At 42.5% G+C, this 14,302-nt stretch overlaps 1 protein-coding gene across 3 annotated transcripts in view; it reads left to right on the top strand.

Annotated features, from left to right (window-relative positions):
* CDK8 (cyclin dependent kinase 8) overlaps positions 1–8,769 on the top strand; it is a 76,322-nt gene extending 67,553 nt beyond the window's left edge. For 2 of the 3 annotated variants that reach the window (XM_040266766.1, XM_040266769.1), the window contains 6 exons: positions 686–755; positions 1,574–1,646; positions 4,163–4,260; positions 4,945–5,023; positions 5,141–5,299; positions 7,488–8,769. In XM_040266766.1, coding sequence (XP_040122700.1) covers positions 686–755; positions 1,574–1,646; positions 4,163–4,260; positions 4,945–5,023; positions 5,141–5,299; positions 7,488–7,613 — 605 coding nt within the window. In that variant the 3' untranslated portion in view covers positions 7,614–8,769. The remainder of the gene's footprint in view (positions 1–685; positions 756–1,573; positions 1,647–4,162; positions 4,261–4,944; positions 5,024–5,140; positions 5,300–7,487) is intronic. The other variant, XM_040266767.1, reaches the window with a different exon arrangement.
* Positions 8,770–14,302: the final 5,533 nt, after the last annotated feature.

Below are 14,302 nucleotides of genomic sequence, written 5' to 3'. Positions count from 1 at the left end.
CTCCAATGGGGATAGCAGGCTTCTCAAACCGCTTCTGGTGTTTGAGTAACTCTAATGTCAGCAAAACTGACCAAGACGTTTCCACCTGATGGGTCCGGTAGCTGGGGTTGCTTTTGTTATTATTATTGAAACTAGCCCAGGTACTAGCTGACTTGTTCATATGCTCGTACATCCGACTCTGTGTTTCAGACAGCTGTAACTGCTTACCTTGATTACCATGTAAAGCAGTGTATTTAATAAGGGGAGCGTAAGGAGGGCCATATAAAAAGGACAGCTTACAGCTGCTGAGGGGGAAGATACTGCATTTATTGTTGAAAAGATCGGTTGCTGGATTAACCAAGACATGGTGGGACAAAAGTGGTTTTACAGATAAAAATAGAAGTATTTAATAATGGAAATATTTGTTTTTAACTTGTTGGTGTCTTAGTATAGAAACTGAGATAACTTATAGTAAAACATAGAGAAAATAGACATTTAAAAATTTTAGACAAAACAAGAGAGAACACAGCGTATGGAGAATGCATTTACAGTTAAAGATGTTTACTGCAGCTCACCATTTATTCACAGTCTGTGCTTTCAGGGAGGTTAAAATGTAGGACATGTAATGAGAATTTAAGTCACCTTTATTAAAGTTCTTAATAATAGGAACCTAGACAATATAAAATTGTATCAATGTGTTTCACAGATAAAGATTGGGAAGATATAAAAAAGATGCCTGAACATTCAACATTAATGAAAGATTTCAGAAGAAATACGTAAGTTGGCAAGAAAATAGACTGTTGATTTTTGCTTTTCTAGAATACTCAGGATAAGATTGAATACTCAGCATGATAGAATACTTGACAGAAGACTAGTCTGTTAAATAATTTTACTTATTTACTGTAATAAATATCTTTGCATTGTGGTAGTCTTCATTTCTTAAGATGTTTGAATGGTGATACAAGAAGGTGAATATCTAATATCAGCAGCTGATTTGGCTATGAGGAAAAAAGTCAGTTCATTTCTTTGCATATTTGTTACTTTCTGGAAGCTCTGCGTCTGTGAAGGGTATCACAACTGAAGCAGTAAGAGACTGAAAGAAACCAATCTTTGCTAGTAGCCACCTGCCGCCTCCTCCTGGGTTGGGTTGTAAATTTAAACAAGTTTTTTAATAGAGAAGAAGGAATAGTTTATCTATTTTTACAGCAGGATCAGGGGATTGGGACATGCAGTTTACAGACCTATATGACATATGACAGTGTTTTAAAAATTTGTATTTATTTTAAGCTTACTAGTAGGCTGAGTTCAACTCTTGACCCATATGTTATTTAAGATCATTGTTGCGATAGCATTCATGTGAACAAAAGCTAAGCAGTCTGTATGTTATTCATGAAATTATCTTGGCATTTAATCAGTGGTGTCCACTTAAAAGTGACTCATGGGAGTCCTGAATGAAGTGTAAAATTGATTTAATATCATTTTCAGTGTATGTTCTGTATTGGTTATGATTAAAATAATTCTGTTCAGAGAATTTTACCCAATGTAAAATTAATCTCAAATCTAATATAGATATTTCATAGTGTTTCTCTTTCAGGTATACCAACTGCAGCCTTATCAAGTATATGGAAAAACATAAAGTTAAACCAGATAGTAAAGCATTCCACTTGGTAAGTTTTAGAGAACAATACTAATGAACTATATTTTTCCCACCTGTTTAACCCAACCTGACTTTTTTGACTCAATTTCTGTGGTTACTCAGTATTCTTAGAGTTCTTTAATAGTAATACTAAAGGAGAGTTCTTGTCGGTGCCTACTAGTAATGATATCAAAACCCAGGTTTTTCCAAACCCAGGTTTGACAGCCTTAATGTTTGGTTACATTTAATTTTCTGTAGACGGTCATTGAACCAAGTCTGTCACTTTTTTAAAATTCTGTTTATTGGTTTTCATCAGTTATTTTAAAATTTCAAAGAATCAAAATGAAAACAGTCTTACTGTTCAGAAATAAGGTTTAGAGATTATTTATTATTTCAGTCCTTTGAAAGGTTGTTTATAGAATTTTAATTCCCAAGGTGCCACTTATAAACTTAGCTGTTAAAGGTCCTTCAGGGACGCTGTGCATCGTGTCCTTTTTCTGGAAGAGTATGAGAGATGCAGCGTGTAGATAGTGCATAGTAGAAACATGATTTGAGCTAGGATCTAGCTGTGCACTCTCAAGGTGACTTTTGACATTATAGTCAACTGTTGTCAAATTTGTTTACAATGAAATTTCCATTTTTACATTATAGCAATTAAAAATGTTTTTTAGTTTTATGTTTTTCAAAAGAAAGTAATATAAAGGAGGATTGAGGGAAGCAAGTTGTATTTTGCTTGGCTTAAAATTCTTTCAATCCTTTTTTCCCAGTATATTTAAATGAGTTCATTAAACAGGAATTTCTACTTTGAAAGGATTAAAATTTCCTTTAGTACCACGCCACTTGGCAAATTTTTCTTCCATTTCTGCTTTTTCTTCTCCTTCTACTGTTCTACTTCTGCAGTAATGTTTTATCATGTCCTGTATCATACATTTCATATCTAATCAGCAACTTAAAAGACAGTGCTCAACTGACCATATTAGTGCCCAAATTGGAAGGTAAGTTAGATCCTTCAAAGTTACGGCCTTATTTATTCTAACAAAATAGTAGTGACAGTGGTCGAGCAGAAATCCCGCTTCAGGGGGATTGCCTTACCACCCTCCTGCTCACTGCTGCTCCTTCTAGCCTGAGGACTCTCACTACCCCCACCACTGACACTCCGGAGACCATCTTTCTTTTCCACTCACCTGCTTGTCTTTTCTAGGGTAACTGTCTTGCATAGACCCATCTGAAAGCTCTAATGTAATTTCATTAAACCTGTTGAGTGTTTTAAGTAGCAAACCCATGCTTTTCCTTTCAGTCTCAAAATAAAATTATGCTTCTACTGAAGTATCAGCTCATTGAAATTAAACTCTCACCATCTCAGCATTTCATCTGCATTTAAACATACCCTCTGCCATTTTGTTCTCAGTTGTCTCATCTCCCACTGTCTCCACATGTTCCATGGTTTTCAGAGTGTGTCCTAGTCCAGCAGCACCAGAGTCATCTGGGGCTGTTAGGAAGTGCTCCCGGGCTGATTCTGGAGTATTCTGAAGCCTGGAAATCATGGTGTGAGGTCAGAGATTATAAGCCAAGAGACCACCATTTAGATACTATCTTAAATAACATGTTACATCAAATATTCTACTTCATAGAGCCTTCAGTAAATTATTTTTCAACCAGAAGATACTGAATTTTCACATTTGTGTGACATTTCTATAATATTAGTTATGATGATGATGATAGTAATGGCTAAGACTTATATAGTGCTTTCTTTGTGCCCAGCACCATTATAGTTGCTTTCTACATGTTAACTCATTTAATTCTGAAAATAAACTTATCGATAAAAGGTACTGTTTTTAACCCCGCTTTGACAAACCGGCTTACAAAGCGGTTAAGTAACTTGTTTCAGAGTCACTCAGCTAATAAACATAAGGTCAGGATTTGAAGCCGGGCGGTCTCCTTAGAGGCTCCACTCATAAGCACACCCCTGTACTCTGTGGTTCTGCGCCAGTCCCTGCGTCTGTCTGTAGACTGGTGCGCACTGCTGTCCGACCATCCCTGCTGTCCAGTAGCGCAGTCCTGAGCCGTGAGTGGCTGCCAAGCTTTAGAAAGGGACCTGATAGGACTGAGAAACTGACTTTTTAAATTTAATATAGTTTTGATTCATTTGGATTTACATCTGAATAGCCACATGTGACTAGTGTATTTATATTACAAGTTTTCCCTTTAATAGAAAAATAATAACTCGAAGAATTTTAGTCCTGTTCTAAATTGGATATAGCAATTTAGATAAAGTAGGGAAAAGATCGTTGGTTTAGAATAAGAAGACATGAGTTCAGTTACTTCTTACAGGAGAACCAACTGAGATAATGAATATTAGAATGACTAAAATGTGAATTATTACATTATGTGGAATATTTGGGGAGCTTGGAGTGGGGAGTAATTTGGGGCAATAAATGCTCTCCCTATTTTGAGGTATTATTAATTTAAAAAAATGCATCCCACAATGTGCCACAGGTATGACTATGAGAAGTAAAACAGTGATGTGTTTATGACTTGTGGTTTCAGCTTCAGAAGTTGCTTACCATGGACCCAATAAAGCGAATTACCTCAGAACAGGCTATGCAGGATCCCTATTTCCTAGAAGACCCGCTTCCTACATCAGAGTAAGTGATCAGTTTGTTCACTCACCAGCTCTATAGACATTTTTGGTGCCTGCTTTCCTCTAATTGTCAGCTCTAAGTCACCATCGCTCTTATGGGGACCCAGGGGAATCCTTATGAGAGGCAGAAAGTGAGCTCTGATGACGGCAGTGTCCTCAGGTTTTACAGCTGGCACGGTGCTGGCATCATTTGCCTCTGTCATTTGGTTAGTGGTGGGTTGGTTCCACACACTGTCTGCCTCACTGCTTGCAGTTACGGTTGCAAACTCCATCCCCAAGTACATTTGTGTTTCCATTCTTTCTTTCTTTTTTTTTTTTCATTCTTTCTTTCCTTTTAAATGTAGCATGGAGAGTAAAAGAGAAATTTTTGTTTGACTAATCACATTCCTGCCAGAATCTATCTCTTGTTTGTGATGATAAAAGAGGACCACTGTGATCAAAGAAGAAATCAGAGTCCTATCGGAGTGTTATTATTTATACAGGGAGCCGCCCTCCATGGCCTGCCCTCATGGCAGTGGTTAGAAGGGACTTGCTGGGTCACAGTTACACGAAAGATGCTTATTACATCACAGATGGGGGGTAGAGTCCAGACTAAAAGAGGAAAGCAAGAAACCACTTACACACAGCATTTGAAATACTGGTTAGTATACCAGAAATTATTTTTCTTTTTCTTTTTTCTTGTGATCAGTGTTTTTGCCGGTTGTCAGATCCCTTACCCCAAACGAGAATTTCTAACAGAAGAAGAACCTGATGACAAAGGAGACAAAGTAAGTATTAAAGTACATTTGGCATCTGGCTTCGTTTGGTGCTCCTGTGACTTCTGGCATGGACATCTTTGGTTCTCCCTCTGAGTTGAGCTTTGTCTCTCTGTTTAACCAATTGAGAAGAACCAGCAGCAGCAGCCGGGCAATAACCACACGAATGGGACCGGCCACCCAGGGAACCAAGACAGCAGTCACACCCAGGGACCCCCGTTGAAGAAAGTGAGAGTCGTCCCTCCTACCACTACCTCAGGTGGACTGATCATGACCTCAGACTATCAGGTACTCAGGCTGTCTCTCAGTGACCTGCGTGTCAGTACTGCCTGTGGGCTTGTGAGCACTGGGAAATGCGGCGTAGCTAAGAGAAGACCTGCCCGTGTATGCCAACACACTGACGGGAAGAGCTGTGGGCGTGGAAGGTGCCCGGTGGTACAGTAGGGGGGCTTAGCCAGACGTGGGGTGATTGGACCTAAATTCTGCTGTTGGTTGGCTCTATGACCCTGGACATGGCTCGAGTTTCTCATCTGTATCATGAGCCGGGCACACCTACCTTGCCGCTGCCGTGGGGCAGCTGTGGTGACCCACAGCATCTGGCCCAGGGGGGTGCTCAGGAAGTGGTGGGTCTCATTTCGGCAACCCCGTCCAGCCTCAAGGGGGTGGTTCAGATCTTCTCAGTATCTTCATTTGTCGGATGTGGGTGATGGTCAGTGTGAGGCTGCAGTCAGGATGAAATGAGACAGTATGAGCTAATGGCAGTGGCCAGCCAGACTGACAGTCGTTTGATAGATGACACCAGTCACTGTGTTCATTATCTTCCTTAAAACTCTTAGTAGTGTTCACAGTGTGCAGTGAGTACTTGCTGAGTGTCAGTGGTGGTGCTGGGGGTGATGCGATCATAGGAAGAGCTTGTCAAGACTTATGTGTGCCAGCTCTTCTGTCAGTGTGGGACAGACCTTCCTTTCTCCAGGCAGTATGATAGCTGTGAGGTGGGCACTATTGGCAGGAAACTGGGGTTCATGGAGGTTGAGCCCCTTCCCTCGTTCACCCCTCAAGCCAGGGTGGACTCAGGACGCAGACTCAGACCTGCTAGGCGGCTCCCTGTGCATTCTCTCCAGTGACAACAGCAGTTCCTTCACAGACAGACCCGTTCTGATAACTATACCTTGTTCTGATCCTGTTCCCATGTGGTCTGGATTCACTGTGGAAGTGTCCTGAAAACTTGACCCATGAGAATTATTTACCTACTGAAAGAGAGAGATTGTAATAAATGGATAAGGCTCCCAGAGCCTGTGACTCCATGTCAGGAATTAGATCAGAACTCGTTGCGTGGTTCATGGCGGGTGCAACCTAGCAAGCCCTGGGGATCACTTCTGCGTGGTGGCTGTCTTGCAGTGAGCTCAGCAAACAAGGGCTCCAAGGCAGGCGTCTTGCGAGCTCATGGTTGCTGCTTCCCTCCCCACCTGGGACACGAGCACATGGGTGTGTTTGCACACAAGGTGTGCGTCCTAAGCGGGGCGGGGCAGGGGGGCTCTAACCTTTGCACTGAAACCAAGGAAATGCTGCTGTGTGTCTGTTGATTGACATTATTGTGGTGGTTTTTATGAGTGATTTCAAAAATAGTATTTCTGACTAGTTTTACATGTCCACTCTCTTTAAAATGTTTTTGCTAGGGTTGGCGGAATTTCGAGTTACATGATTTATTAGATATCTTTGAAAGAGGAAAGTATTAAATTATAGTTAATCTTCCATAGTGTGTGTTTTGGGGAGCTAATAGCATGAGAGAGACGTGCAGGGCTGAGAATAAGAATATAACTGATTGAAACTAGAGGTATTTGACTCTACCTCTTGTGCTGCTTCTAGAATTGAGAATACCACTCTTCCTACATTTCAATAACTGTAGCTTTACCTTTGTATATCGCTTGTAGCTGAAAAACAAGGTTCATTAATTTATAGAGCATAAAAATATCTAATGCTGAAGAAATAATTCTATAGTTTCTTGTCGTATTCATTTCTTATTCCTCAGTCATGCATGGGTGTTGGGAGTTTTCTATTGAAAAAACAAGTATGTAGATTAGCTTTGAATTTCTTCTATGTATACATCATTGAGTTCACAAGTAAATGTCCCAGACAAATTATTTATGAGGTAGATACAAATAGCATGGAAGGGCATTCCTGTTAATAGAATGAACCACACAGCACAGGAGTAAGACTCACTTTAGTGTTATTTTATCAGCAGTACTTCTGACCTTCATAAAGAAAGACTGACACTAAAAAATTTTAAGGGTTTTGTCATTTTAATTCTAAAGCCAATACTTAGCACAGGACCTTTAAAGTTCTTATTGCAGTAAAATAAGTGACATTACTGCCATAAAATAAGTGACGTTTCAAACACACAGAAGCCTTGCTGGCCTGGGGTACAGCCAGCCCACAGCAACGCCGAGTCACGTCTCCTCTTCCTCTGCTTTTGCAGCGTTCCAATCCGCATGCTGCCTACCCCAACCCCGGACCAAGCACATCACAGCCGCAGAGCAGCATGGGGTACTCAACTACCTCCCAGCAGCCTCCACAGTACTCCCACCAGACGCATCGGTACTGAGCTGCGTCGGACACCGTCCATGCACTGTCGCGGTGCCGCAGGCCGCCTGCAGCTCTCGGTGGGAGCCTGGGATGGGCCATGAGAATGTACTGTGCAGCCACGCAGTCGGATGTCCGGTAGCCGAGTTCCACCGCTTTTCACAGACTGGGGTAGTGGCTTCCACGTTGTCGCTGTCTGGAGTTGGGCTTGAGAAGAAAGTGCTAGCACAGTTTGTGTTGTGGGTTCGCTACTTCCATAGTTTACTTGACATGGTTCAGACTGACCAATGCATTTTTTTCAGTGACAGTCTGTAGCAGTTGAAGCTGTGAAACGTGCTAGGGGCAAGCATTTGTCGTCGTATGTGGTGAATTCTTCCAGTGTAATAACATTACCTGACCAATAGCACACACACACACACACAGAAGTTTAACTGGTACTTGAAACATGCAGTATACATTAACCAAGTAACCAAGACTCAACATGAGATGATTTCGGTACACCTTTCATTTCAATGTCTTATCAGTGGGTTGATTCATTTTCTACATTAATCAGTGTTCTTTGACCAAGAATATTGCTTGGATTGTTTTGGAAAGTACAAGAAGCCACATAGTTTTTCCAGGAAGGTTTCAAAACTCCCAAAGATTAATTTCCAACTTCTGAGTTTGTTTTTATTTTCAATCTATGACTTGACTGGTATTAAAGCTGCTATTGATAGTAATGAAATATGTTGTCATTGATATAAACCTGTTTGGTTCAGCAAACAATCTAAAATGATTGTCATAGACAGTGTTTTATTTTTCCTGTTGGTGTTGCTGATTTGTGAGCATGCTTTAAGATGAAAAAAGCATGAGTGATAACTTCCTTAAAAAGGTGCGGCATCTGATTCAGATATTTTGTCCTGATTTTAAAGCTGGTTGGTGTAGTGCTACTAAAATTTCGTTCAGTTCATTTTCTTTTTTTAAAACTTGTTCGCACGTTGTTTAGGGTGCCCTTACTTCAGCAAAGGAGAAGGAGTAGGAGAGCCTTAGAGTTTTTGAGGAAAAAAGAAAACCTATAACATACAATGTACTGTATCAAACTATTTTACATGAATGACACAAGTATTCTGAATTTAAAAAAATTGAACATTGTTAAAAACAAGGTGTTATGTAATAAATTTATTTTTCATAAATCAAAATATGGAGTCAAGTATTTTTATGTACACACAAGTGTTTTATTTTAAAATGTGCCATAACAAGTGGCCTCTGAGGAAACCTTTTGAGGTGTTTTCATTGATAGTATCTTCTGCCTCCACAATGAAGTGGTGGCCTAAGGTTTAGATACAAATTAGTTTCTCTATACACTTAGTGCAATAATATAAGATGAGAAATAGACACTTTTCTAACTGAAAAGTATTACCATGAGCCTTCCCTTTCTAGAATAATGCCAGAATCTGTGTTATGCTGAGTCCATTTTGTTTTATCTCAGATAATTATTTGAGAGGGAGTACCTCCTTCACAAAATACAGAAGATTAAAAAACTAACATATTCTTTTCTTTAAAACTCAATGCATTGAAATAAAAACATTCTAGAACATTTTAAGAACTGAGGGATCCTAAAACTGAGTGGCCTGACTCTCACCGGATGGATAATTTTTGGAAGCTAAGTTTGTGTTTCCCTGTTAGTTCTTCACTCATATAAGGCACAGATCTGAGAGCAGGGCCCCCTCCTCTGGGTCACTTCCATAGACCTTGTACCTGAATTTCCCTTCCACTCTGATGGTCTTCTGTTTTTTTCTCCCTGCCCTCAGTGCCGTGCTTTTGAAACTCATGCACACGAGAATCATCAAGAGCTTTCTATCTTCTCAGGGCTGGTATCCGAGGTTGATTCGGTAGGCTTGGGTGGAACACGGAGTCTTTGATTTTAACCAGGACCTCAGTTGGCTCTGATGCCCTTGTTGAGGGTTGCACAGGAAGAAGAATGCCCCCAGACTGCCCTAAAGCCTGAGCAAATGTCGCGGCTAAGTGACTCGGAGAGAAGGCAGCTCCGCTGTCTTTTCCTCCTGCATGAACTTCAAAAAGCCAAACCCATGACAACAGGTTCCTCTCTGGGTGCTGGAAACTCCATGGACACGGTTCTCAGATGCCTTTATTCCTTTAACAACCTGGGTTCTCTGGGTAGTGCTGCCCAGGCTTGCCAGTGTCCTCCCCAGGCTGCAGATTCCTGTACTTTGTTGCATCTGTGACAGATGACACACACACGCCCGCCGTGGTTCTCTGGCTGGCCCCCTGGCCCCGTGTCTCTGTAGAGCACCTCTGACACTTAGCTGTTTTCTGTCCCTTTCCCCTCCATCCCAGGCCTTCCCTCCTCACACTTGCTCCCTGGCTGTGATGCCCAGGTTTCCACCCTAGACCTCACCAGCACATCTGAGCTGTTACTAGGTTCTCTCTGGACTGAGCACATCCAAGTGCAGACTCCTGCCTCCACTGTCCCGCCTGCACCTCCGTGACGGATCCTCCTGCCCAGTTGTCCGGGTAACATGGCAGCCTTGGTGCCTCTTCACACACACACGCCCGCTTGTGAGCCCTGTCCACCCCACATGCGACTTTTCCTGAAGGGACTCCTAGCCAACACCTCCCCTTCCCTGCACCCCGTCTTTTCTGCTCACCGCCTCCAGACAGCCAGACCCCTAACTGTCCCCACCAGGCCCTGGACGTCCTCCCGTGTGCCCCCTGCCCCAGCTCCAGTGCAGCCCTGGCTGTCCCTGGAGCCTGCCTCACAGGTGTCGTCTCGAGACTTCGACACTTTCTGTTCCACTGCATCTGTCTTTCTCCAGCTTCTTGGCTTTCTCCCTCACCTCTCTGAGGTCAGCTCGAATTGTACCTTATCAGAGGCTCCCCTCTCCCCCACCCCCAACACCCCCCAACTTGCTCTCTGTGTAAAACTCGGCCTGTCCCTGCCTTCCCCACCAGCCAGCATCCCAACCCCTTGGCGTGGCTTTGTTTTCCTGCATAGCACTTATTGTCACCAACACATACTTGTGTCATGCTTTTTCTACTCCTTGAAGATAAACTCTACAAAGACAGCTTTTTTTTTTTCAATAGAAGTATAATCACACACACTGTATAAAATTGAAGTGTACGGTCTTTTGATTGGATGCCCATGAGCCCGCCTGTATGACATAATGGAAGAGGCAGAAGCACGAGGTCAGAAAACAAAACTGTGGTCAGCAGGGACAAGAGCGAGAAAGGGATTTGTTTTGGGGGTTTTTTTCTTTTAACTTTTGGCTGCCACGTGTGGGATCTCAGCTCCCCAACTAGGGATTGAACCCACGATCCCTGCCTTGGAAGCGCGAGTCTTAACCACAGGAGCACCAGGCAAGTTTGTGATTGACCACAAAAGGACATATGGGGGTTTCTCTGGGTGATGAAACTGTTCTGTGTCCTGATTTCTGCAGCACAAGTGAATGTGAAAGCCTGCAGAACTCAGCAGGTGCATCTTAGTGGTTCTAAATTTTTCCTTAATAAAAAAATAAATAGAAGAGGGAAAAAAAGACCAACAAATCTAGTGTTGGCAAGGATAAGAAACAACTGGAATTCTCATATATTACTGGTGGGCATATAAACTAGAACAGTCACTCTGGAAAACAATTCGATGGTTCCTTATAAAGTTAAACGTATACTTACCATATGACCTTGGACTCGCACTTTGTTATTTAACCAACAGAAATCAAAGCATATCCACACAGTAGCCTGTAGATACATGTTCAAAACACCTTTATATTATAGCCCACAAATGGATGTCTGTTTATAGAGGAATAGATAAATAAATGGGGGTAAAGTGTAAACACTGACAGATTTTATTTTCTTGGCCTCCAAAATCACTGCAGACAGTGACTGCAGCCATGAAATTAAAAGACGCTTGCTCCTTGGAAGGAAAACTATGACTGACCTAGACAGTGTATTCAAAAGCAGAGACATCACTTTGCCGGCAAAGGTCCACATAGTGAAAGCTGTGGCTTTGCCAGTAGTTGTGTTCAGATGTGAGAGTTGGACCATAAAGAAGGCTGAGTACAGAAGAATTGATGCTTTTGAATTATAGTGCTGGAGAAGACTCTTGAGAGTCCCTTGGACACCAAGGAGAAAAAAACCAGCCAATCCTAAAGGAAATCAGCACTGAATACTTATTGGAAGGACTGATGCTGAAGCTCTAATACTTTGGCCACCTCATGCAAAGAACCGACTCATTGGAAAAGACCCTGATGCTGGGAAAGATTGAGAGCAGGAGGAGAACCGGGTGGCAGAGGATAAAATGGTTAGGTAACATCACCAACTCAATAGACATGAATCTGAGTAAACTCCAAGAGATGGTGAAGGATAGGGAAGCCTGGTGCGCTGCAGTCCATGAGGTTGCAAAGAGTCAGACATGATTTAGCGACTGAACAACAACAAGATAAATTCAGTGAAATAAAATATTCAGCAATAAAAGCATTTGGTAGAATCTTGATTGTATGGTGAGTCTGTGTGCACATTATACATTTTTCAAAACACATCAAAATACAGTTTAAATTGGTGATTTGTGTATCAATTGCACCTTAAACTTGACTTAAAACCCAGTATTTGTAAACCTTTTAACATACCAAATTTATAAGCATACGTTAAATGTTAATTATTATTAGTGTCCTCTCCATATGGAAATATCTTTTTCTTAAGACTTATAATATGACCTAGTTCTCACAGGTAAGTTAAATCTAAAGTCCTTTCATGACCAATCATTTCCTCACCTCTCATGATCAGAGTGTTTAAATGAGCAGACGTGGAGTTAGTGCGTCAACAATCCCAAGGCCAAAATTATATAAAGATCCCCCGGAATTCAATTTTCATTAAGTTTTCTTTTTTAAGTCTGCAAAGGCTAGGGCTCCAACTTTTCTGAAATATTACTGACCAGGACTTACCTGGCGGTCCAGTGGTTAAGACTCTACACTCGCAATGCAGGGGCACAGGTTCCATCCCTGGTCAGGGAACTAAGATCCCACATGCCACACAGCGCAGCCAGAACGCTAAGAAATGTCGCTGAACAGTTACTAGTCTTTCTCTCATGTGGGGACAGCTGTGTGCTTTCTCATAAGCAGATGTTCTTTGAAGGGTCGGAAGTATGGAACTCATTAGACATTTATTGAACATTTGGTAGCCTGGGAGGACTTGGAGCCAAACAACTGAAACAGGCCACAGTCGACGTCGTCAAATCCTCAGGGAACAGGAGTCAGAATACACAGCAGTGGGAGCCGTTAGTGGCTGCATGGAGAGTCGAGAACTGGAACTGTCCTCTCCTGAGGAGGGGAAGCAGCATGTGGGAGGGGTGTCCTGGGGGGCGAGGATTGGTGTGAAGCAGCAGAACAGAGGGCTTGGGGCCAGAAGACCTAGGTCTTGGCTCTGCTGGTTCCTTCATGTCAGCTTTGGTCAAGTCATTCAGCTTCCCCAAGCCCCTGTCAATAATAAGAATAGTCATAGAAACAGTGATGCTTTCACTGTCATAGAAATGCTGGAAGGCAGTGTGTAGGTAAGTAAGTAAAGTCACTCAGTCGTGTCCGACTCTTTGTGACCCTATGGACTGAAGCCCACCAGGCTCCTCAGTCCGTGGGATTCTGCAGGCAAGAATACTGGAGTGGGTTGCCATTTCCTTCTCCAGGGGATCTTCCCAACCCAGGGATCGAACCGGGGTCTCCCGCGCTGCAGGCAGACGCTTTAACCTCTGAGCCACCAGGGAAGCAAACTACATCTACTTCTTCAAAGTTGCACGATTAACTATTATCTCAGCTGGACCCTAAAGTAACACCCAGTGCCCACCCTGTACCAGGTGCTGCGTGAAGCCTGGTACATACTCACAGAAGTTTTGTGAGTTAAGTATCATTTTCCCCATTTTGCAAATGAGAAAAATGAAGTTTGGAGAGACCATGCCCTGCTCACAGTCAACTATGTGACAAAGTCAGATTTGCTTTATCTCAGCTTCCAGGCCTCAGAGAAAGGAATGAGCCCAGGATACTGCTGAAGTGTCCACTCCATCCAGAGCACAGAACATGTCCTGTGGCATGGAGCCAGAGATGAAATTAATGAGCTTTCTCAAAGTCATTTCTTGGTGTGCTTTCCCATTTAAATTACAAAGTACAAAAAGAATTTGTATTTTACTAGTTACTGATAATGTCTCTTGAAAGCATACTCAACAATATAATGGATTTTTAAAACTGATGCAGGTTTAATTAATAGGCCCTAAAATCAGCTTGATTAATAAGTGGTAATTGCTTTTCCAGTTGAGTTTCTGCATTGGCAAAAAGAGGCTCTACATAGGCAAAAACAGACAAGCACAATTTGTCTCTGATGCAGTCAGAGGCTCTCACTGCACCACGTTATACTGGACTCCCTGTGCCCCTGTGGGCTGCTGCTTCCTCCAGCCACTGCAACAGTGACTGGCCACATGGGCTGCAGCCACATTTTGGACAGGTGCTCTGTTGGGACCCCCTTCCCTCCCTGCCATGAATTCTCTGATGCATCAGCACAGAATGCTCATAGGACCCCCTCCAGACTCAGAATGGGAGGGGCAGCTGACGCTTACAGGGTTTGTTTTTGTTCAGTCACTCAGTCATGTCTGACTCTGCAACCCCCACGGACTGCAACACACCAGGCTTCCCTGTCCTTTACTGTCTCCTGGAGCTTGCTCAAGCTCATGTCCATTGA

Source organism: Oryx dammah, unplaced genomic scaffold (genome assembly GCF_014754425.2).
Source record: "Oryx dammah isolate SB20612 unplaced genomic scaffold, SCBI_Odam_1.1 HiC_scaffold_24, whole genome shotgun sequence".
Classification (NCBI taxonomy): domain Eukaryota; kingdom Metazoa; phylum Chordata; class Mammalia; order Artiodactyla; family Bovidae; genus Oryx; species Oryx dammah.
This window is presented reverse-complemented; position numbering and strand designations above follow the sequence as displayed.